This window comes from Lytechinus pictus, chromosome 19 (genome assembly GCF_037042905.1).
Source record: "Lytechinus pictus isolate F3 Inbred chromosome 19, Lp3.0, whole genome shotgun sequence".
Lineage (NCBI taxonomy): Eukaryota > Metazoa > Echinodermata > Echinoidea > Temnopleuroida > Toxopneustidae > Lytechinus > Lytechinus pictus.
In genome coordinates, this window is record NC_087263.1 from 3,859,348 (window position 1) to 3,882,332 (window position 22,985).

Below are 22,985 nucleotides of genomic sequence, written 5' to 3' on the forward strand. Positions count from 1 at the left end.
AAAGCCCAATTCATCTCTCTCAGCATTTTGCTGAGAGATTCAGCTCTGTGGATAAGAAATTTTGATAATGGCAGTAACCTGACTGAATACACTAGACAAAACTGCAAACAAACAAAATCAATGAAGATGGTGATGGTGATAGTAGTCATGATGATGATGATGATGGTGATGTTGGTGTTACATACAAAAAGATAATGATATGGCAATCCTGTTGTTGGTAATTCTCATGTGGATATTGATTAATAATGCAAGGGAAGATACAATCACAATGATGGCGATTCTCATGACAAAGCCCAATTCATCTCTCTCAGCATTTTGCTGAGAGATTCAGCTCTGTGGATAAGAAATTTTGATAATGGCAGTAACCTGACTGAATACACTAGACAAAACTGCAAACAAACAAAATCATCGACAATATCATTACAAATGCTTTTATTTTGCAGACCAAATGTGAGCACTACTGGCCATCATCACAAGAACCCGAAATGTATGGCAACGTAACAGTCACCCTCATCGGAAGTAGCCAGAGCGATGACTTCATCGAACGCACGTTACTCTTAGAAAAGGTAGGAGATCGTCTCAGTGTCACCATTATTTGAAAAAGATGCAGGAACTGTTCACCTCAAAGATATTATAACAGCTGGATTTATATAGCGCTTTTTGCCCTGAGGAGACAAAGCGTTGCTATTATTACCTCAGCTTTAGCTCGAGCTTCTACTTTTTCAATGGCGCTCATTGCATTCAAGGAAATAGTCCTACCAGGTACCCATTTACCTCACCTGGGTGGATTGCAGCACACCATGGATGAAATTATTGCTGAACGAAAACATGCAGTGGCTTGGATTCGAACCCACGACCCTAAGTTTGAAAGGCAAGAGTCAGAAACACTAAACCATGAAGCACCCAGATACATGGTGTGCTGTTAAAAACTCTGGCACCAGCAATCAAATAATAGATTATACTCTTGTTTTGCCCTGGTCCCTTGAATGCTCTAGAGCTGATAAGAGTAGCTGTGTTAAAGCAGGGGTAAAAGTTAGCAGTCCAAAAACTGTGGATATTGTATTGATATATGATCAATGAAATCTGTATTCATGTTTTTTTAATTATGCAATTTACTTGCATTTAAGTTTGTAAGTGTGGATAATTTTAATAAATATACCATTTATCAATCTATTTGCTTATTCCTCCCTTCCCAACAGGAGGGCTCAGAGCGCACAGTAACTCACTACCAGTATCTTGCCTGGACCGATCATGGCGTCCCAGTGTCCACCACCCCTCTTATCAGGCTACTTCGTCAGGTCAAGGTCACGAGACAGGAAGACGAGGCACCGCCCGGTCCGATCGTCGTCCACTGCAGGTACGTTTGTCCATCGATACCTCATAGGGAAAGAGACAAGGGCGGCCTCTCCCCTCAAGGCCAGTTTTTGCCGGCCTTGACCTTGGGCCGAGTCACGTGTACAAACTCTACAGGACTAGGGGGTGTTTCACAAATTTTTAAGTGTGACTTAGAGTCGTGATTAAACGACAATGCGCTCATGTTATTTAACACATAATCTGATTGGTGGATATGATTAAATACTCATAAGATCTGGCCAATGCGGTGATGCGTTATATATTGCACGCAACAGAAACTTAAGCGTGACATGAGGTCACACTTAAATCTTAGTAAAAATCCACCTGGTTTTCACTAGTCGCCTTGTGCTTCCATCCCAGTACTTCCATTCGTATACCCTTCTCCATTTCTTCCTCCTTGTCTTCACTTTTATCCCTATAGACCTAATGCATTGATGTCAGTGCTTCCATCCCAGTACCTCCATTCGTACACCCTCCTCCATTTCTTCCTCCTTGTCTTCACTTTTATCCCTATAGACCTAATGCATTGATGTCAGTGCTTCCATCCCAGTACCTCCATTCGTACACCCTCCTCCATTTCTTCCTCCTTGTCTTCACTTTTATCCCTATAGACCTAACGCATTGACATCGGTGCTTCCATCCCAGTACTTCCATATCAGTGCTTCCATCCCAGTACCTCCATTCGTACACCCTTCTCCATTTCTTCCTCCTTGTCTTCACTTTTATCCCTATAGACCTAATGCATTGACATCAGTGCTTCCATCCCAGTACTTCCATTCGTATACCCTTCTCCATTTCTTCCTCCTTGTCTTCACTTTTATCCCTATAGACCTAATGCATTGACGTCAGTGCTTCCATCCCAGTACCTCCATTCGTACACCCTTCTCCATTTCTTCCTCCTAGTCTTCACTTTTATCCCTATAGACCTAATGCATTGACATCAGTGCTTCCATCCCAGTACCTCCATTCGTACACCCTTCTCCATTTCTTCCTCCTTGTCTTCACTTTTATCCCTATAGACCTAATGCATTGACGTCAGTGCTTCCATCCCAGTACCTCCATTCGTACACCCTTCTCCATTTCTTCCTCCTAGTCTTCACTTTTATCCCTATAGACCTAATGCATTGACATCAGTGCTTCCATCCCAGTACCTCCATTCGTACACCCTTCTCCATTTCTTCCTCCTTGTCTTCACTTTTATCCCTATAGACCTTATGCATTGATGTCATGTTGTCGTCATCTTAGAGGCTGAAGCCATTTCCTTGTAGTCTTCTATGAATAATGGCACAGACAAGTTTTCCGACTGTTGCCATAGTAACAACCAGAGACATGTGCTTCTCAGCCAATCTAATAGACCTTTGTGCATTGGCGTCATTGTGTCATCTTAGTGGCTGAATCCATTGCCTTGCATGCATTGGTGATTGGTAGCTGTCGCATCTCTGACAACTCTGTTTATGTGTATTCCTATATCCTCTGAGGGAGGGCGCTATGAGATTATAATGTTATATGTATAAGGTCTATTTAGATCTTTATTCATTTAATTTAACGTGCACTTAATGTCAGTTACACTCGATATGGTTTATTTTTAAGTCTCAGTTTGTCATAATTCGCAGCTCAATTGGATCTATGTATATTATATGTATATGTTGCCAGGAGGAGACCTGTGCATAGTAAGAGTTAAAATACATTCAAACACAGATAATATTAATGAATGAATCAACTCTTTCTTTAGAAGCAAGAAGAAATAAGGTGTCAAATTGGTCGGTAATGCACAAAAATCGTGAAATTTTGAATTGGTAGTTTATGGAATTTATCAGCACACATCTTTGAGAGTAGTTTATGAGAGTAGTTTATGTTTGAAGCCACAATATAAATCTTTTAAAGGACAAGTCCACCCCAACAAAACGTTGATTTGAAAAAAAGGAGAAAAATCAAACAAGTAAAACACTGAAAATTTCGTTAAAATCGGATGTAAAATAAGAAAGTTATGACATTTTAAAGTTTCGCTTAATATCACAGAACAGTAATATGCACATCCTGGTCGGTATGCAAATTGGCAGACTGATGACGTCACCCACTCACTATTTCTTTTGTATTTTATTGTGTGAAATATGAAATATTCTAATTTTCTCCTCCTTGTCAAGTGAAAAGAAGTTTTATTTCTCCCTGAACATGTGGAATTCCCATCATTTTAACAGTTTATGGTTATGTTAAGTTGGTCCTTATTATCAAATCTGTAAAAATTGAAATATTGTATTATTCAAACAATAAAAAACAAAAGAAATAGTGAGTGATGGACATCATCGACTCTCTCATTTGCATATCGCCGAGTTGTGCATTTAACTGTTTTGTGAAAAATAAGCGAAACTTAAAAATGTCATAACTTTATTATTTTACATCCGATTTCAATGAAATTTTCAGCATTATGTTTGTTTGATTTTTCTCTATCAATTCAAATCAGCAATTTTCTTGGGTGGACTTGACCTTTAAAGATTTCATAATTGCTAATGCTTAAGCATTTCAATTATTCATTTGCAATTCTTATTTCTTTCTCATGTTTGTTGTATTGTAGTGCTGGTGTTGGGAGGACTGGAACATTCATCGCTGCTGACATGCTGATGGACGCCATCCGACATTCTGCTTCAGATTACATCGATGTCGCTGGTACGGTAGCCAAGCTCAGGGAGCAGAGAGCCCTCTTGGTCCAAACACTGGTAAGGGGTTCTTGATGATGATGATGATAGTGGTAATGATGGTGATAATGATGATGATGATTATGATGACTATGATTATGACGATGGATGATGATTTGATTATGATGATGACGACGGCGACAATGATGATGTGATGGTGGTGGTAATGACAATGAAAATAAGAATGATGTTGATGATTATGATGATTAAGACGGTGGTTAAGATAACTATTATAATCTTGTGTTTGTTTTATCTTTTTGTTATATTCCTCTTACAGTACCAATACATCTACCTCCACCATACTGTGGACTCAATGATAAAAGAGGGTTTTGAATGATGTAACATTACCGCCCTGGCTTCCACAACGTAACCTGAAATTTCACAGGATTTTATCGCTTCAATCTCGCATCCAGCAACACATTGAAATATAATACAATAAAACTTAATAAGCATGTGAAATAATTATATCAATATTCTGTTTTTTGTGTAGCAATCCATACACTGAAATTACATCTTGAAGCACTTTACAGATACTTTATACATTACATTTTTGTTGAATTTCGCCATTTGAAATGTCTTTCATTTACTGTCTTTCCTAAAAACAGTAGTCTTCCATGTCAATTTTTATCAATCTTGTATTGAACATTACATCAGAATGCGATGTAAAAAGCATTACGTGTATATTTTAATTTGTCAATTAATTTGAATCAAAATGTCTTTCATTGCCCATCTTTCTTCCAAGGAGTAATATTCCATTTTAATTCTTTCTTTGTGATTTTTAGTAATTGCATAAATATTTATACTTTCATTATGTACATGTATGTTTAAAAGTTGGTCTATGGAACAAATCGTTAGTCGTAATGGGGCATTGCATATATTCATCCAGTTTTGTTATGTGTACTACCTTTTTGCATCTTTTTACTTTTTTTATCTTGTACAAATACAAAATGCAACAAAACACTCTTCTATTGTGCATTTTTATACTGATATACTCCTATTGTATCCACATTTATTTTTGTTTACCTGTCCATATTGTGTATGTACTGGATGTTATGCACCTATATATTCTCTTTTCTTTTCTCTTTAAGTCATATGTAGAATGTAGTATTTATATGTTCTTATTTCTGTGATGTGGTGAAGGGATAATTCATGTGTTATTCTGTTATTTTTTTCTTTATTGTTAGTTGTTTTGAAGGTCCAATACATTCCTTTCATACCATGCATGTATCTTTCTTATTTTGTTATTAATCTTGTTCAATGAACAGTATCGACCATTGAGAAAAATTGAGAATTTTTAAAAGAACAGTACTTTTCCCAAATTTCTCTTCTAATTCAGACTGAGATATACTGCATGCAGAGAAGTGAATAGATAATTCTTGTTGGTAATTAATTTCAGTTAGTAGGAAATGAAAAATTGTTATGATATATGTTTACAAAGCATCAACTTAATTCAGTTTGTCTGTTAATGACAAGCTCAATATCACAAACTAATAACACAATGTATGATGCATGGTAATAGATAATTACATGTATATTTAAATTAATATGTGTACGTGCATGTACTGAAGTATGCTTGAGTCGAGTCTTGATGCCTATGGATATGCCATTAGTTTGTGAAAATGTGTTCATTTACCAAAATAGATTTATATTTTAAAATGAAGCATTAAAGTATTTTACTGAAAAAATGTTTATGCAGAGCTGCCAACTATTAAGAAAAGGCATAATTATTACGATTTTCATGTCAAATTATCTTGGATTTACGCAAAAGAGAGAGTACCAGAGATGATTCTGAATCTGAGCCTTAAAAAAAAAGAGGATTCATTTATTTTTAAGGAATCTGTTCTGTATATTACCTCTTCAAAGAAACTGATAATACCACGAGGCGCATATGAAATTATAACTTTATGTCAAAATTATGACTTTTTGAGCTTCTAGATTACTGCTTTTTACTGTTATAGGTTGGCAGGTCTGTTTATGTACATTCATCGCATTTATGTGCCTCATTGTACCATCCATTTGTAACAGAAAGTTTTATCTTTGATTTTTTCAGGAAAGGTGTCTTTGTCTCAAGCATGAAATGTTTGTTAATGAAATTGAGCAAGAAAGAAGATTTATTTATTATCTTCCAAATATATATTCTCTGGACATCTTTCCATGCTGATAAAATATGAATTATACTGTTGACTATGCAGAATTAATATCATTTATATATTTTTTATATTATGTTCATTCCAAATTCTTTTTGCTCTAAAGCATCAAGTTACAGAGGTAGATTTCATTAAAAGTTCTACATCGTTACACTTTTAATTTAGAAGTTTATAATAAATATTGGGGAAGACGATTTTAAACTTTTTGATACTAATTTGTGTATTCTGTGTCAGAATGGATTCTGAATACTGTCATCTTGTTTAATCAAATGGGTATTCCTTATTAATATATAAATTTCATGAGCAAAACCAAATTGAGTATTCTGATACAAAATTGCAAAGTATTTTTTTCAATTATGATCATGGAATATTCAAGATCACAAAAGCTTTATGGTAAATTGAGGGAGATTTTTAAATAAAAGATACACATAGATCAATGTAAATAATGAGGTTTTGTCATGATTGACAAAATTTACATACATGTAGCGCTCATCACAAAAAAAATGTCTGTGTTGATTCAACATAAAATCTATGACATTTGCTCCGGCAACAATTGCTCCGCTGCAAATTCCAAACACTTAAGGAAAGACCAACTTCATCCCTGGATAAAACACTATACCCTACCCTAAATGTAACATAAAGCTCTACTGCAACCCTAAACCTACAGTATAACTTGGACGAAATAAATCATGGGGGCCTTATCATAAAACTGTTCATAAGTTAAGAGCAACTTTAAGAACGACTGGTGATCCTTACGCACTAAACCATCACCAGAGAACATTTTGGTGTACGGTATACCATTTACAAGAAAAGTTCACCAGTCGTTGTTAAAGTCGCGCTTCACTCACGGACAGCTTTATTAAACACCCCCATGGACCAACTGTCATAGGCGCAATGTTGTGTCACCTTGAGGGTTGACTATAGAAATGCACTGAATAGCCTTAATAGAAAACAAAAAAAGAAAGAAATAGAAAACAGAATTACATGTAATATATTAAGTTCAATTTTAATTTTTCATTTGCATTTGAAAAATATTTGGAAAAAAAACACACATGATGTAGAGGTGGATGCAAAAGTTTATGAACAAATACCTGGGTAGCTCCCACCCCCCCCCAAAAAAAAAATTAACAAAATCACTTGCCAGAAATTAGAATAAAAATAACATACTACTATTAAAAAGTATATATTGATGACAATGGTGATGATTATTGATGATGATGGTGATGATAATGATGATCATGATGAAGATGATGATTGTCATCATCATCATGGTGATGATTATTGATAATGATGATGATGGTGATGATGATCATGATGAAGATGATGGTGATGATCATCATCATCATGGTGATGATGATGATGATGGTGATGATGATGATCATCATGGTGATGATGATGGTGATGGTGATGAAGATGATGGTAATGATGATGGTGATCGACGATGATGTTGGTGGTGGCGGTCATGGTCACGATAATGGTAGGGATGGTGGTAATGATTTAAAAAAATACATCAATATACTCGATAATATATAGACTATCAAGCAGCACTGACTTCAGGACGTTCCGGACATTCCACAGTTAAAATAAAATCCATGTCATTTTCACCAAAGTTTTGCACAGGGTTACATTAGCACCTAATTATTCCAAATATGTAAAAATTAACATGGGTTCATGTGCTTGATTTTTTGCTATCGAGCTTCAAAGTTAACCCATTGCAAGGTCTCGAGAAATACGCAATTAAAATAATTCTGCGTTTTAAACCCCACTAGACAACAACGTTGCGGAGTGTAAACCTCTATTACTCAGTCAAAATCCATCTAAATTTCACCAAAATTTACATTATAGTTCGGAACTATACAATTAAGATAAAAAAATCCACTCATATTACTCTTCCGAGTGTCTATGACCTGATTATCGATTGCTACGTCACCAGATCAAATCAGGTCACTTTGGTCATCAATGAGGAAGGCTGCAGTTTGCAGCTGAAAATTTTGAGGTAATTCTTCGAATTTTTTCTTTGTGTTGAGACCAAAAGTTTCAACTTTATTTTATTTACTATTCATTTTCTCTTTAATGATTAATAACACCTTCAATTTTAAAAATAAGGTGTGAAAGGCGACAAAATCATATCTAAAAAAATTAACATTTATTAATAACAAATTTGAATGGTACAATAACTGCTGCACTTAATAAAACCCATGTCATTTTCACAAAATTTTGCATCATTGTAGGGAAAGGTATACTAAAGAGGTGTGAACATTAACATTGGGGATGCTTGTTTTCAAAATATCAGCACTTTTGTTTGAGCAAAATGTGCTTTTAAAAACACAAAACATGCATCAAACGACTTGTATCTTCAGAAGGGAAAATTCTACACCACTATCCCATTTAAACGAACTCGAGGTCATAATTATACTTTGCAGCACTGCAGAAAAAAAGTATTCCGAAGAGGTTGAGGCATTTAAAAGTTGGTCCATAAATTGTTTTCAATTAATAGCTTTGAAAAATAACATAATGAGATGTGTTGTTAGAGAGCAGATGATTGGAAAAATCAGCTGACACTTGTAGCTGGTTGCTCAACTGTTAGCTTATTGTGACATATTGTGACGCACATGGCGTAAAATATGCGCAGATAGGGATGCGCACAAACATAACTGGGAACGTCCTTAAGGGGGGTTACAATTTCTTTTTTCACTTCAATTGTACTAAAATGAAATTGTGACAAAATAACAAATATGCTATTGTGACAGGATAACAAAACTTCCTACTGGCAAATTTTTAGCTGAAACTTATTTTTTCTGTTGGTCCTGCAAAGTTATGTTTAACACTTTGACCTACTGTATCATACAAAAGTACAAGCAACTGATGTACTGTAAACCTTTTACACTGATATTATCATGTACATGTACATGTACAGTCATCGATACTTAAAGGGATGGTCCGGGCTGAAAGTATTTATAGCTTAATGAATAGAGTAGAATTCACTGAGCAAAATGCCGAAAATTTCATCAAAATTGGATAACAAGTAACAAAGTTATTGAATTTTAAAGTTTAGCAATATTTTGTGAAAACGGTCGTCATGAATATTCATTAGGTGGGCTGATGTCACATCCCCACTTGTTCTTTTGTATTTTATTACATGAAATTAGGTTTATTCAATTTTTTTCCTCCAAGAACTAGGAAAATTGGACTGACAACTGATTGAGTGCATTATATATTTATTGCTGCAACTTATTTCATTATAAGGGAGACATATTATTCACACAAGTATGAAATAATGATAAAATTATGATTTTATGTAATAACTTAAGAAAACGGAAAGTGGGGATGTGACATCATCAGCCCACCTAATGAATATTCAGGACGACTGTTTTCACAAAATATTGCTAAACTTTAAACTTCAATAACCTTATTATTTGTTATCCGATTTTGATGAAATTTTCGGCATTTTGCTCAGTGAATTCTACTCTATGTATTACAATATAAATATTTTCAGCCCGGACCATCCCTTTAAAACATCAGTGAATATTATTTTTTTATCAAAACAAAGGATAAAAATAGAAAGGGAAAAAGAAAACAAATCACCACTTCGCTCAAAAACCCACTTTATAGCTAGTCATCAGAAACGTTTTTCTGAAATATGCATGAAGACATCGGCTTCCAAAATTAAATTCTAGAAATAACCTATTTAAACTGAAGAGTAACTCTTCCTCAACTAGCAGTCTTAAAATCAGTTCATGTGATATTCAACATGAAAAACAAGAATTCCTATCGGAGGTTGTATTGAACCGCTGAGGTTTCCGAAACATTCTGGGTAGTATGCACATTTCATGCTGGCTTGCGTGAACCTCAAACATCAACTCAAATGTATCATAGAATATCATAGACATTCCATTACATACAATACACAAGTCGTCAAAAAACAATGTAAGTACATGTATGTCGATGTATACTTCAATACAACATTAACAAAAACCACTCTTAGTCCTATGGATAAAATAAAAAAATATATCATGCATATATACTGTATATATATATATATATATATATATTCCTTTGATCATCATTTCACTCTCTCTTAACTTTGATCACTTATAACTAATCTAAAATTAGAATGCCATTTGATATGGAAGGATAAAATTTATTATTTTTTCAGTAAAATTCCAATTCACACATGAGTTATAGTGTTTGTACCTTGGTAATGAAGTGGTTTGTATAGAACACAAGAAAATAAAAGCATATTTTCACTTCCCTGAAAGTCAATTAAATTATTGATCACTTATCATCATATTTCAAAAATAATTTTCAGAAAAAAGACCAAATGTTCATTGTTCATTTTCATTGAATTATCACTTTTAAAAGAACATCTAATCTTTATTTGAATCTGTGATCACGTCTAATACTACAATATATTTTTTCTAATATTCATATTTTTTCTATTACATGAATAAGATGCATACATTAAATTCTATTTCTTTCTTACAAAAAAAAATCTTTAAGTTAACCCAATGTTGTTCTATTATTCATGTCATCTAGAACAGCCTTCTTTTCAATAAAGAACTATAAAATAAAAAAATATATATCAGTTTCCATAGAATTGCACAAAAAACAATCTCCTTTTCACTCCTCAGAGAGCATGATATATGTGTAAAGTTATGAAGTCAAATTTATTCCAATACCTAGAAGATATATTGCTTTATTTTACAAGCAAAAATATAGATTAAATTCCTATATTTTACAAACAAATGGTAAACATAATGGCCTGTATTCTGAAGTCAGGTTTAAGTTAAACTCAGGTTTAAAGTTGTGGTTAAGTATGGACAGCCATAAGTATCAAATTTTTTTATTAAGTTGTACATTTCTTATGTTTGCTGTGCTCTTTCCTGATTCATCGATGGTGAAGACAATAATTTATATATACTTCCTAGACAATCATGAATGATTTGGGAGCCAAATGAGCTGAAATATTATATCCCTACTGTTAGTGATTTATGTAACAATTGGCTGTCCATACTTAAACCACAACTTTAAACCTGAGTTTAAGTTAAACCCGACTTCAGAATACGGGCCAATGTAATTGCTGTTTTTCCTTTATCTCTCCTGGGGCCCGTTGCAGAAAGAGTTGCATTTAAGCGCAAGCCAAAAAATCAAGCGCAAGTCCCAAATGCGCGCTTTTGATTGGTTGAAAATCGAGTTGCGGATGATTTTTTGAGTTGCGATTGATTGCAAGTCTTTCTGCAACGGACCTTGGGCCCCGTCTTAATACAAAGAGTTGTGATTGATCCAATCAAACATAACTATGGAAAGCCAACAACACCCGAACATCTAAACTGCATATACGTACCCAAAATGATTTCTAAATACAGCCGTAACACAAAGCTTTAGAGCAATTAATGATCGCAGAACATTTTTCTACGATTAATTGCATTGACTACAATGTACAATCAACAGTGAAAATTAATCGCTAACCAACGAATATAGAGGGCAGCAACACACATACTGCCCTCTACGTTCGTTGTCACTAACCTTTGTGTTACGGGACCCAGGTACGTGTATATTCAAGCGTCCATCGTTGTCTTGACAATTAGTGTGCTCTTCTTTGTTTACAAAGGGACACGTTGCCAATTTAGTGTATGAAAAATTATGACTGTGACTGATGGGATCAATCGCAAGTTTTTGTAAAACAGGGGCCCTTGACTTGTCTGTAATTCCCCAAATCAAACAAAGGAATAAAAGTATGTACATTAATCTGATAGGGTATGGCAGCACAATCATTGAATTACTGTGACATACAGAATACTTCAATAAACACCCAGGGGCCATCCATTGGTGAGTGGATACCAGATTGGGCAAGTTACGTACATACTAGGGATGTCAAAAACAAAGGTATATATTTCACTGGAAAGCTACATGTACGTGTTTATGGTCAAATTTACGAGGGTATAAAGACTAAAATGCTTTATAAAGGATGTACTTTCTGCCCCAACATTATGTGTTTAGGGTCCGATTTTAGCAAGGTGGGAGTGGGAGATGGGACGGTATTAATGGTAAAGCCGACGTTCGTGACATAACAATTAAAATATTGCTGTACTTGTTTAGGGGGTCAATTCAGGGAATACTTGTCAAGGTTACCGTTTAGATTCCTATACTTGTTAAGGGATGCATTTTCAGAATATGGAAAATACTTGTTTAGGGTGTTTTTTGAAACCCCATGGTCGCACCTTTTATCCACTCATCAATGAAGTCACCTTTTACACCGGTGACTTTTACACAGGTGCCACATACACTGGTGCCTTTTAGACTGGTACCTTGAAGAATACCAAACTATCGAAATGAGCAAAGGCAAACAGCTCTGGCGTTAGACTTACCAGGTGGCACAGTGAGCCAAGCGAAGAGTACACCTCTAAAGGAAGCTCAACGTCATCAAACTTGACCTTCTCCTTCAGCTCATAACCTTGTAGAATGTAGGTGGACATTTTGAGTATCGTAGAACCCTGCCTAATGCGGGCGATCAGTACCTGATCTCTGGAATCTACTGCAGCATACAGAGTTTCCTTATCATCGGTCCCCTTCAAGGAAGATCGGACTGTGCCATTCTTGTCAAAGACGGTCACGGTGCTCGGTGTGATGTCACATGTGGAAACAATGATGACTCCATTGCTTGTAACCGACACCTGTCGAGGGCAGAGTTCATTAGTGCGGATGATACGTCGCGAGTTCACCGTACGACCGACCTGAAAGATGGCTACATCTGGCTTCCCGTTGACGACATAGACACAGTTGGCTTGGTCAGTGCATATCTGGCATGCATAACCTACATTTGTACATTGGTACTTGGAATGCGTTGGACGATCTAGGTAGATGGCAACAGAGTGAGTTCCGTGGGATATGGCCAACTCACCACTGGATAGTTTTGCAATATCCCACACTTCCCTATTGTCCTCTTCCTCTATGCTCTGGACCCCAATTATAGGAATTTCATCATCGTCATCATCATCAATTATAGGAATTTCATCATCGTCATCATCATCAATTATAGGAATTTCATCATCGTCATCATCATCAATTATAGAAAAAATTTCATCATCGTCATCATCATCAATTATAGAAAGTTCATCATCGTCATCATCATCAATTATAGGAATTTCATCATCGTCATCATCATCACTACCATCGAGACGTATAGCCTCCACTCTGTCCCCTTGCTTGAATTTGCATTTATCATTGTGCTCTGTAACACCATACGTATCATACCCAGACAGCCAGGACCCATATCCAACCAGAACTGTGTTATGCGATCCTGCTGTCATCCCCTCAACCATACAAGGCAGCTGAACTTCCCTCAGGACTTTGACCTTCTTCTTGATCTTGATAATACCAAGAGTCATCAGCTGCACATCCCTTACTGGGTGGAATTCTGTATCCATCGCAGCATCTTTGGCACTTTCTACAAGATCAGCATCAATGTCTTCAATGTTTTCATTGAGGAGTTCATCCAGGTCATTGCAAACCATGGTATGACTTGCCAGCTTGTCTGCTTCCAAGCTTCCTGGAGCATCAACAGTGATGACCGCCAAGGCACGATTAATATCCTCAACAGCTTGTTTATATGGCATTGTCAGGTCACTAATGCTGCGGTCGTAGTTTCCGAGCAACAAACATACTTCCCCAAGCAAGGAGGCTTCATTTTCCTTCAAAATCCTCACCTTCGTGGAAAATGCGTACTTGATATACCTCTCCAAATTTTCAACTGCAGTGGCGACTTCTTGTCTAGGTGCCACAGTAGATGTGATTATCATCTCCATGTCTGCTTTCTTCGCCTGGCCACGCTGCATAAGACAGTCAACCTTTTCCTGGATTTCTCTCTCGAACACTTCCCTCGGTTTCATTGGGTGGTTCAGGTGCTCTGATACCAAACACCTGACACATATGTGCACTTTGCATTCCTCGCAGAACAATTCCTTCTCGTGATCGTTGTGAAGGCGGCAAGCTTTGGCTGAATCACGAGATGGTTTGATGAGGTCAGCCACGAGACCGTTGATGATGACATTTGGTGGAAGTCCATGAACACCCTTTGCAGTTAACCTTGTCTTTGCACGGCACACCGGACATGATAAGTTCGCTCCGTGCTGATCATAGAGTTCTTCTAGGCAGACCCGACAGAAGGTATGACCGCAATTGAGTAAAGTAGCATGGCTAATCGTATCAATGCATATTGGGCATATCAAATGATCTTTGTTGCAGCTGGCCATGGCTTACCCTCGTTGAGTCATCACAACTGAATAAAAGAATAATCAAGAGAGGGAAATTGTTAAAATTCATTTAAAAAGAGAATGAACAAAATGACTCAAACGAAGAAAAAAACAAATCTACTTCATCTGAACCAATCCCAGGGGTGTGAGTGGTCACAAATAAAAAGATCTGAAAAAAGCTGAAGAGTGTTGAAAAAGTCTGAAATAGACAGAGCTCCCATACTTTTTGTACAGAGGAAGGCCAAAAATAAGCTGAAATTAAGCTGAAAATCAAAACAAAAAAATCTGAACTCTCACACTCCTGCAATCCTTGGAATGCAAGTCCTGACAATTATTACAAAGGAAAGCTTAAAAACAGAAATAATCAGGTAACTGGTACATTTCAGATTCTTTGACTTCGATATGGGCAAAAATTAACCACCAAACATTGTGCTTAAGTTCAACATCATACAGGTATTCGTGATTGAGTCATATATGGTATTAAGTCGGACATTTATATCAAACTTAAAATCAGATTGATCTCAAATTGTCAATTCCTATTTCTTACTTGAGATCAATTTCAATTCTATTTTCATTTGGAATCAATTACAATTCTATGTAAGACAATGACAAATCAAAATGAAATCTATCACAATTCTATGAGAAAAAAAAAGAAGTTATATAATAATGAAAGGAGTTGAAAAAAGTTCACTTCAAGCATTCAGAGCAAGCCTAGTTACACCAAACAATCATTAAAGGAGAATGAAACCTTTGGAACAACATAGCTTGTGTGAAAACAGAAAAATCAAAGAAACAGATCAACGAACGTTTGAGAAAAATTGAATGAATAATGAGAAAGTTATGAGCATTTGAATATTGCGATCACTAAGGCTATGGAGATCCTCAAATGACAATGCGACAAAGATGTGTGATGTCACTTGTGAACAACTCTCCCCATTACTTTAGTATATATTTCACTTAAATTGCCTCTTTTATCACATCTATCAGTAGATCATGTGTTCTTTCTAGAGGAGGGCATGTAATACAAATTTTTAAAGGATACATCATGGATAAAGAGTTTGTATCACAATAAGAAAAAGCAAAAAGAGACATTTTGATGGTATTTTATAGTCCATCAAAGGGAAAGTTGTTCACATGTGACATCACACATCCTTGTCGCATTGCCAATGGGAGGATCTCCATAGCATTAGTGATTGCAATATTCAAATGCTCATAACTTTCTCATTATTTGTCCGATTTTTCTCAAACTTTCTTTGTTCTTATTCTTTGATTTTTCTGTTTCGACACATGCCTACTTGTTCCAAAGGTTTCATTCCCCTTTGAGTTGAGATGTCCTCCCAACGATATCAGATTAAGCTGCCTAGGCAAAGAATTTCTTCAGAGCCAAGATAAGGCCCCATTCCATAGAACGGACCGATGAAAGGCAGAAAATTGGCAAGACAGTCTTTCAGCAGTCTTCAGATCAGTAAAATTTGCTGTCTCTTTGGAGTGGTTCCGAAAACCCACGAAAGACCACTGAAAGACCAAAAACAACATTTCCAGCAAGATTAATTCCTGTAGGACCCTGAAGACAACTGAAAGTTTGCTGAGAGACCATCACTGAAAGACCAAAAACAACATTTCCAGCAAGATTAATTCCTGTACGACCCTGAAGACAACTGAAAGTTCACTGAGAGACCATCACTGAAAGACCAAAAACAACATTTCCAGCAAGATTAATTCCTGTAGGACCCTGAAGACAACTGAAAGTTTGCTGAGAGACCATCACTGAAAGATTATCAGGCGAACTGCCAGAGATCTTGTGATCAATCAAGTTCTCTGAAAGCCAAACCAAGACCTCTGAAAGAACTCTGAAAGACTGACCTAAACCCGAGGGGGTCACTCTCCACATGGATTGCTACCCACCCGTGTCCGACAATTAACCTAAAAAATGCACCCTAAATGGCGTAATGACATTAAGTAAATTGCAACCCTAAATGGCGTAACCCATGAGAAAAGCCACCCTAAGAGGCATGAACAGGGAAATCCCCTAATTTGATACCCTATTAAAGTGGCGTAAACATCAAAATCGATTGATATGATACCTGTGGGTAACGCATGCTGCCTTGTATAGAGCCAGGTGTAAGAGACGAGCTAGGACTGTACGAGGGTAACTCTGACTCTCATAAGTGCTGCGCTGGCCACGCCGGTGTGTGCGAGGATTATTTTGTATCCCTTAAAATCGCCCTTCATGGTGTTTATTGCTTAGGTCTGCTCCCGGGTCTCCTCAAATTTGCCAAAATTTGCACCCCTAAATTGTGTAATTTTCAAAACCAGATTACACGTAGCAACCCTAAATGGCGTGAAGAGAGAGAGAAAAGGCGATTTACCGGCGACTGGTGCTGAATGCAACCCTTTTTGCCAAATGACGTCGACGCCGCCTGAGTGCCTGAAACGGGACCCTTTTCGACGCTTTATCTGGACGCGGGTGCGTAGCAGGCCATGTGGAGAGTGACCATTATTTCGTTGAAATTAAGACCTGAAAATACGCAATTTCAACCATAAAACAACAAAATTGACTGGATATTTATTTTGTACAACATATTAAATTGTAGCTGGACATAAAATTTTGCTGGATAAGTCATGCACTCACCAGATAATTTATATAAATAGAGTGAAGAGAGCAATAAAATATAAAAGCATTATCATCAAAATGCTTTATTTTAACAGATAACTCATGAGGTCAGCTAGACAGTATTCCAGGACCAGGGTTGGGCATAATAACTTTCTTCAATTACAATTATAAATACAATTATGTAATTGAAAAAATGTTCAATTACATTTACTTTTCAATTGAATTACATTTCTTTTTGCAATTACATTTACAATAACCAATTACTTTTGCCTATTACAATTACAATTTCAATTACTTTCTAGAAAAGTCATAACTGAAACCAATTTTATTACCACCTATTTCAACATATTAAAGTTTAAGAAACTGAAAAGATGAAAGAGCACGGATTCTGCCTGTTACTCTCTCTGATGCTGAATTAAGCAGTTGACATGAAAAAGGGTCATGAAATTAAGTCATAGTAAGTTTATTGTAAAGCAACTGAATCTAATTAAAAGTAATTAACAGTAATTGAAGCCAATTACATTTTTTACAATTAAAATTACTTTTCCAGCAGACTCAGCATAGTGTATAGGATTGTGAATGACCTTGCTGCAATACCCCAAGACAAATTCTTTTCCTTAAGCACCACTGTCACTAGGAACAATCACAAGTGTTTTCAGACATATCATCCAAGAGGCAATATTGACAAATTTGCCTTTGCCCAACGATCTGTACCTGAATGAAATAAACTCCCTCAAATAGTTAATGCAGTTTTGCTTGACAGCTTCCAAAAGCTCCTGCAAAATCACTTTGAAAATATCCCTCACTCCTCCTCATAACGTGCGTCGATCCAAGTCTAATTTCATCTTCGAGATAGGCTGCAGAGCCCTTTGAAGATTACAGCAGATGATGATGATTCAAAAACTTCAATTACGATATTACATTAACAATGACAATTACCGGTACTAAAAAATGTATCTAATTACATAATTGATCAATTACCTTGTAATTGAGCCCTACCCTGTCCAGGACATGCACTTTATGGCAGATTCAAATTCATACATTTTCTTTCTTTGTGCTGGGAAACAAGTAGGCTGTAAAAACTATGGACCTCAAATCCAGTCTGCATACAAAGTTGTTGCTATGTCTGGCAAGCTTATAACCAGCTTTCTCATTGTCAAGAACAACCTTTGCGTTTCAATAAGTTAGAAAACAGATCAATGACAATAAGCCTGTTCACGGTTGTAAACTGCGCACGAGCAGAAACAGGTCATTGGAGACAACCATGAAGGTGGCTTTCAAATTCACTGACATAGGCATTTGTGATTTGATGATTATTCATGTATTCCTTTCAACATATTTATCACATCCAAGCTGAAGAGTAATAAATAGAGCCTTCATAATCACTGGTATTTGACAGTAGCCTAAACAATAGTCAAATGTGCCAAAGGCAGACAATAAAACAGATTTCCAAACTTTATCCCTAATGTACTATTCTAGTCACCTGGTCTATACAATGCCTTTTGTTCTTAGAATTTGAATACTCTACCGGTAAAGCTTACGCAACATCTACATTTGAAAATGATAGTGCTTATCCTAATGAAAAATCACAAAGGTCATTGGAGAAAAGTTGATCATGAGCTAACCGTGAACTGGCTTATTGTAGAACATATATTACTTTCTCATGGTCAAAACAATCTTTGTTTATTTCAGTACCGTACCAAGTTAGAAAACAGGTCAATGACAATAGACCAGTTCGGAGTTACCTCATGGGCAATTTTGGTCAAATGGAATTTCATTTCTTTCACGAGGCAGATTTCAAAGCAAAATAGTATGCCTTACATAGCAGGATGCAGAAATTGCATAGTCCAGGTGACTAGAATAGCATAACAATGGACATTCTATGAAGGTTTTGTTGCATTTCTACTTTGAAAGCATTAGCATGTTCTAATAACAATGCCCAACTGTGAAATACTAGTTGCTATAGTTGGTATATCGCTGTGTTTTGTGGATCCAATGAAAACCCAATTCAAAAGAATATATGAATAATCAAGACATCAAAGTTGGTGCTTATTTCATTAAATATTAAACCACCATATCACTTTGGTACAAATGACCTTCTTCTGATCATGCACAGAATGGAACTCCTGAATGGCTTATTGTAGGGCTGCTGATTTGACATTTAGTATATATCCTTTCTTTTTTTCAGCTTTGCCTTTGGTATTAATTATTGTTCACAACTCTTATTAAATGTTTTCATTCATTGTCAATGTCATTTTAACCCTGCTTTTCTTGGCATTCCTTTCCTATTCATATCTACCCATTCATTACATTCTCAGACCTGAATCTTTCACATTCTTCACATCTTATATGGGCGATTCCATAGGTTGTTGGACATGAGCTCAATGTGTCTTTGTACATATAGCCCATCTGAACCGTAACGTGAGTAACCACTTTATCTGCACCCCTTGTAAAAACCATGTGTTCTTTATTTTTTTAATTATATACAAATTTGTCTCCCTAATATACTTCTTTGAAATGGATATAATCAACTTTCATAAAAGCCTTGCATGAGGACACTTTTCACTTATGTCCACTTTTCATTTTATTTATTTATTTAAAACGGTTTAATTCAACAGGGGTGTCTATAGCGGCTGAAAAGCCGAATTGCATTACCCTTTACAATCATTTACATAAAAAATACAATCAATATCAAACAAAGAACAACTGAATTTACACAAATTTTACATCTTAAATACACTTATATCACGATATAAATTAAATTAAATAATAAATTGATGCATGTCCAAATCATGTAACATGAGTAACCGACACATTTCAAAGATTTGCCAGGAGCATAATGAAATTTCCCAAGTTTTGTTTTTATACAAAGGATAGTCAGACTGCGTACTATGTTGTGATAAAGAGATGTTTAGTTCCTATCAATAATAATGGAGTTACAGCTCCAAGTATGAGTCAAGGTGTCTCCAAATGTAACGTGAGTAACCGTGGAATAGCCCACATTGGCACATTCACTTTCATTTCACACACTCATCTCATTTGCTATAAATTGGACAGTGTTACAATTTAGTTGACTCCTCCATTCTTTTTATCTATTTTGGATGATGATGATGACCTTTCATTGAAATGTCAATTCTATGTGATAAAGCTAGCATTGAATTTGTTGATAATCAGTGCCCAGACTTCATCAATTTCTCTATTCTTCCGCTGGCTGTGCTCTTCTCTTCTTTTCCTGTTATTATTAATGTTATATGAGAGTCTCTTTGATATCAGAATTATCAGTGTATTAACATTATTAGTTTTAAAATGTCTGAGCTGTAAAGATATCAACACGAACAAAGGTCTGTCATTGAAGTTTGTGTTATGTAGACAGCTGAAATCCGTCTGTGTTGGAAAGTTTTTAGGTGAAGCAACTTAGATCCAGCGGGCAACCGACGAAACAGAGACTGACTTCACGAACAGAATGTAACCTGGCATTTTTGTCAAAATACTGCATGCACGATAATCACAAATATTATAAAGATTTGATAATCGTTAGCACTTACATGTGAAGACTTTTAATGAAGGTTTTAACTTCTGGCAAACTGCTCGAAGACACGCCCAACGTTTATTAAAAATTCACACCACTGAATGCACATAAGATCAGCAATACAAACGCATCTGCGCGGATTCTTGCATGCGCTTGGATGAGCACAAGTGGTCTGTCTTGAATGCAACTTTTCAATCTGGGGATTCCCCAGGATGTGACGTCAGTCTGCGTAGTCTGTTAACGCAAACTTTATTTTGATGTGCGGATTCTTCACAAGATTAAAAGTTTTTAAAGTTCGATCACGCACAAAGTGTATGCAATTAAATCAAACAATCCCTTTAAATATCAGGTATACTTTGTATACAAGATTAAAGGTATACAAGATTAACAGTTTTTTTAATTTGATCATGCACAAAGTGTATGCAATTATATCAAACAATCCCTTTAAACATCAGGTATACTTTGATTTCATCAGCAAATTATTTTCGCTGTACATGTAGTAGGCCTAAATACATGTAGGTCTACATGTAGGTCTAAACTAGTAGTAGTCCTTTATCGAATTTATAATTTGCATAACAGTAAAATGCATGATACACATAGGCCTAAATATAAAAAGTTTGTTCAAAAGGCTTCTCTAATAATAAACTGCTTATATACTTTCGCATTGTAAAAAAAATGAAGGAAGACATTTTCAAATACATGATAATTTATTTCAATGATTTAAAATTCAGTCGCAAAATCGGATTTTCATTTCAAAAATTTGAATATTCAAGCGTAGTGAACAAAAAAGGGGAGAAATTTTATTAGAAAGAAAAGGGAAGAAAGGAGTGTTTAAATATGAGACCCTTAATATGAGAGCCTTGAGAGGCATGTGTCATGTTACTATATTGTAACCATTAATTTTAACGACCACAAATAGTAGGACATTTTATATTGTGTCCAGCCTACTATTATGAGTAAGGGGGACATGTCCCCCCCTGGGATTTCCGCCCATGCCTACACCCAACCCTAAACCTGACAAAAAACCTATTGCAACCTTAACCCTATATCTTAGACAAAATAAAGGACGGAACAATTGTCGCTGGAGCAAATGTCGTGTCGCCCTTTAAAATATCAGAAAATGTTTGAAAGAAACCTCCAAAGCAGACAGATTTTTCAATCTGCCCGGAGAGTTGCCAATTTCTCTGTGAGAGGTCATTCTTAGGTCTGACGTTTGCAGACTAGCAATGTTGAAATGACTTCTATTATTCTTGATCTTGCGCAATCCATCGAGGGGTGGAAACAGCACATTGGGCAACTTCCTCAATTTACACTGGCCAGGGTTGTCAATGTGGGGGGTGGGTGAGGTATGGGGTCCCTTTGAGAAACAAAGAGATTTTATGAGGAAATAGGAAATTATGAAGAGAAAGTATTGAGAAAAAGCCCGTCTTTCGCACTGGCGTACAGATGGGGGAGTGGGGGTCTTGCCCCCCCCCCCCAAAAAAAAAAAAAAGAATCCTGACCAATGTAAAAAAAAAAAAAAAAGGAGAGAATGGGAAAGAATGGAGGGTGAAATATGATATTACTTCTTGAATATTTTGTTAAAATCTATCACAAAATTGATTTTTTTTAAATAAAATTGTTGAAATTTTTGCTTGCTCACTCGCAACATTTTATAAATTTAATGCAAAATGCAATATCTAGCCCCCTAAAAGTTTTTGGCTCATTACCCCACTGGTCTCTAGTATTGGTAAACCTCGCCCAAAGTTCACATCCCTAGTCCCTTTCATTACTAGATTATCTTAAAGTATTTGCCGGAAGATGATTTGATGTGGAGATAATATAAAAACGTGTTCTAATACATGAGATTTACCAATTTCACAACATTTATATTGATTGCGGGTGCCCCATTAAAATGAACTGTGTACTTTGTCTTGTCGACACAAAACCCCTTATCAAGCCTTGAACCACTAGCGTACCTACAAGGGGGCAGTCTGCCCCCCCTGACGAGTCACAACCCATGCAAAGGACGGATCCCTGCCCCCCCCTGACGAGCTTGAAGACTTTTTTGCCCCCCCCCCCTGACGAGCTTGAAAACCTTTTTTTTTTTTGCTTGTCAATTTTTTTTCTCGTTCGAAATCCTATATTTGTGGATGAAGACCTTTTATTTTTGCTTGTCTTGTCAATTTTTTTGGCGGACGGTTTTGCCCCCCCTGTGGAAAATCCTAGGTACGCTACTGCCTTGAACTGACTGAAATATCAGGATATAATCTTTGCAGCTTTCTAATATTCTATCAACACGTAATTTGTAAAGCAAGTGCTCAATGAGCTATTTAGAAGAACATGTACAAATAAAAACATTACAGATGCCAAATTTAAATTCTAATGGCTGAAATTGCCAAATGAGAATTCTATCTG

At 36.1% G+C, this 22,985-nt stretch overlaps 2 protein-coding genes across 3 annotated transcripts in view; one reads left to right on the top strand and one right to left on the bottom strand.

Annotated features, from left to right (window-relative positions):
- The window catches only part of LOC129283358 (uncharacterized), a 181,077-nt gene extending 174,668 nt beyond the window's left edge, over nt 1-6,409 (top strand). For both annotated transcript variants that reach the window (XM_064113949.1, XM_064113950.1), the window contains exons 103-106: nt 444-566; nt 1,200-1,357; nt 3,926-4,067; nt 4,324-6,409. In XM_064113949.1, the coding sequence (XP_063970019.1) occupies nt 444-566; nt 1,200-1,357; nt 3,926-4,067; nt 4,324-4,383 (483 nt within the window). In that variant the 3' untranslated portion in view covers nt 4,384-6,409. The remainder of the gene's footprint in view (nt 1-443; nt 567-1,199; nt 1,358-3,925; nt 4,068-4,323) is intronic.
- Nucleotides 6,410-10,316: 3,907 nt separating this feature from the next.
- Nucleotides 10,317-20,773, bottom strand: LOC129282440 (uncharacterized). The gene is made up of 2 exons (XM_054918339.2): nt 20,605-20,773; nt 10,317-14,471 (listed from the first exon to the last, which is right to left on the bottom strand). Exon 2 carries the CDS (start codon nt 14,443-14,445, stop codon nt 12,490-12,492), a length of 1,956 nt encoding a protein of 651 aa, XP_054774314.2. The 5' UTR covers nt 14,446-14,471; nt 20,605-20,773; the 3' UTR covers nt 10,317-12,489.
- Nucleotides 20,774-22,985: the final 2,212 nt, after the last annotated feature.

Bases quoted from the DNA above. Each gene is read 5' to 3' on its own strand.
- LOC129282440 (XM_054918339.2), bottom strand. From the start codon at position 14,445: ATGGCCAGCTGCAACAAAGATCATTTGATATGCCCAATATGCATTGAT.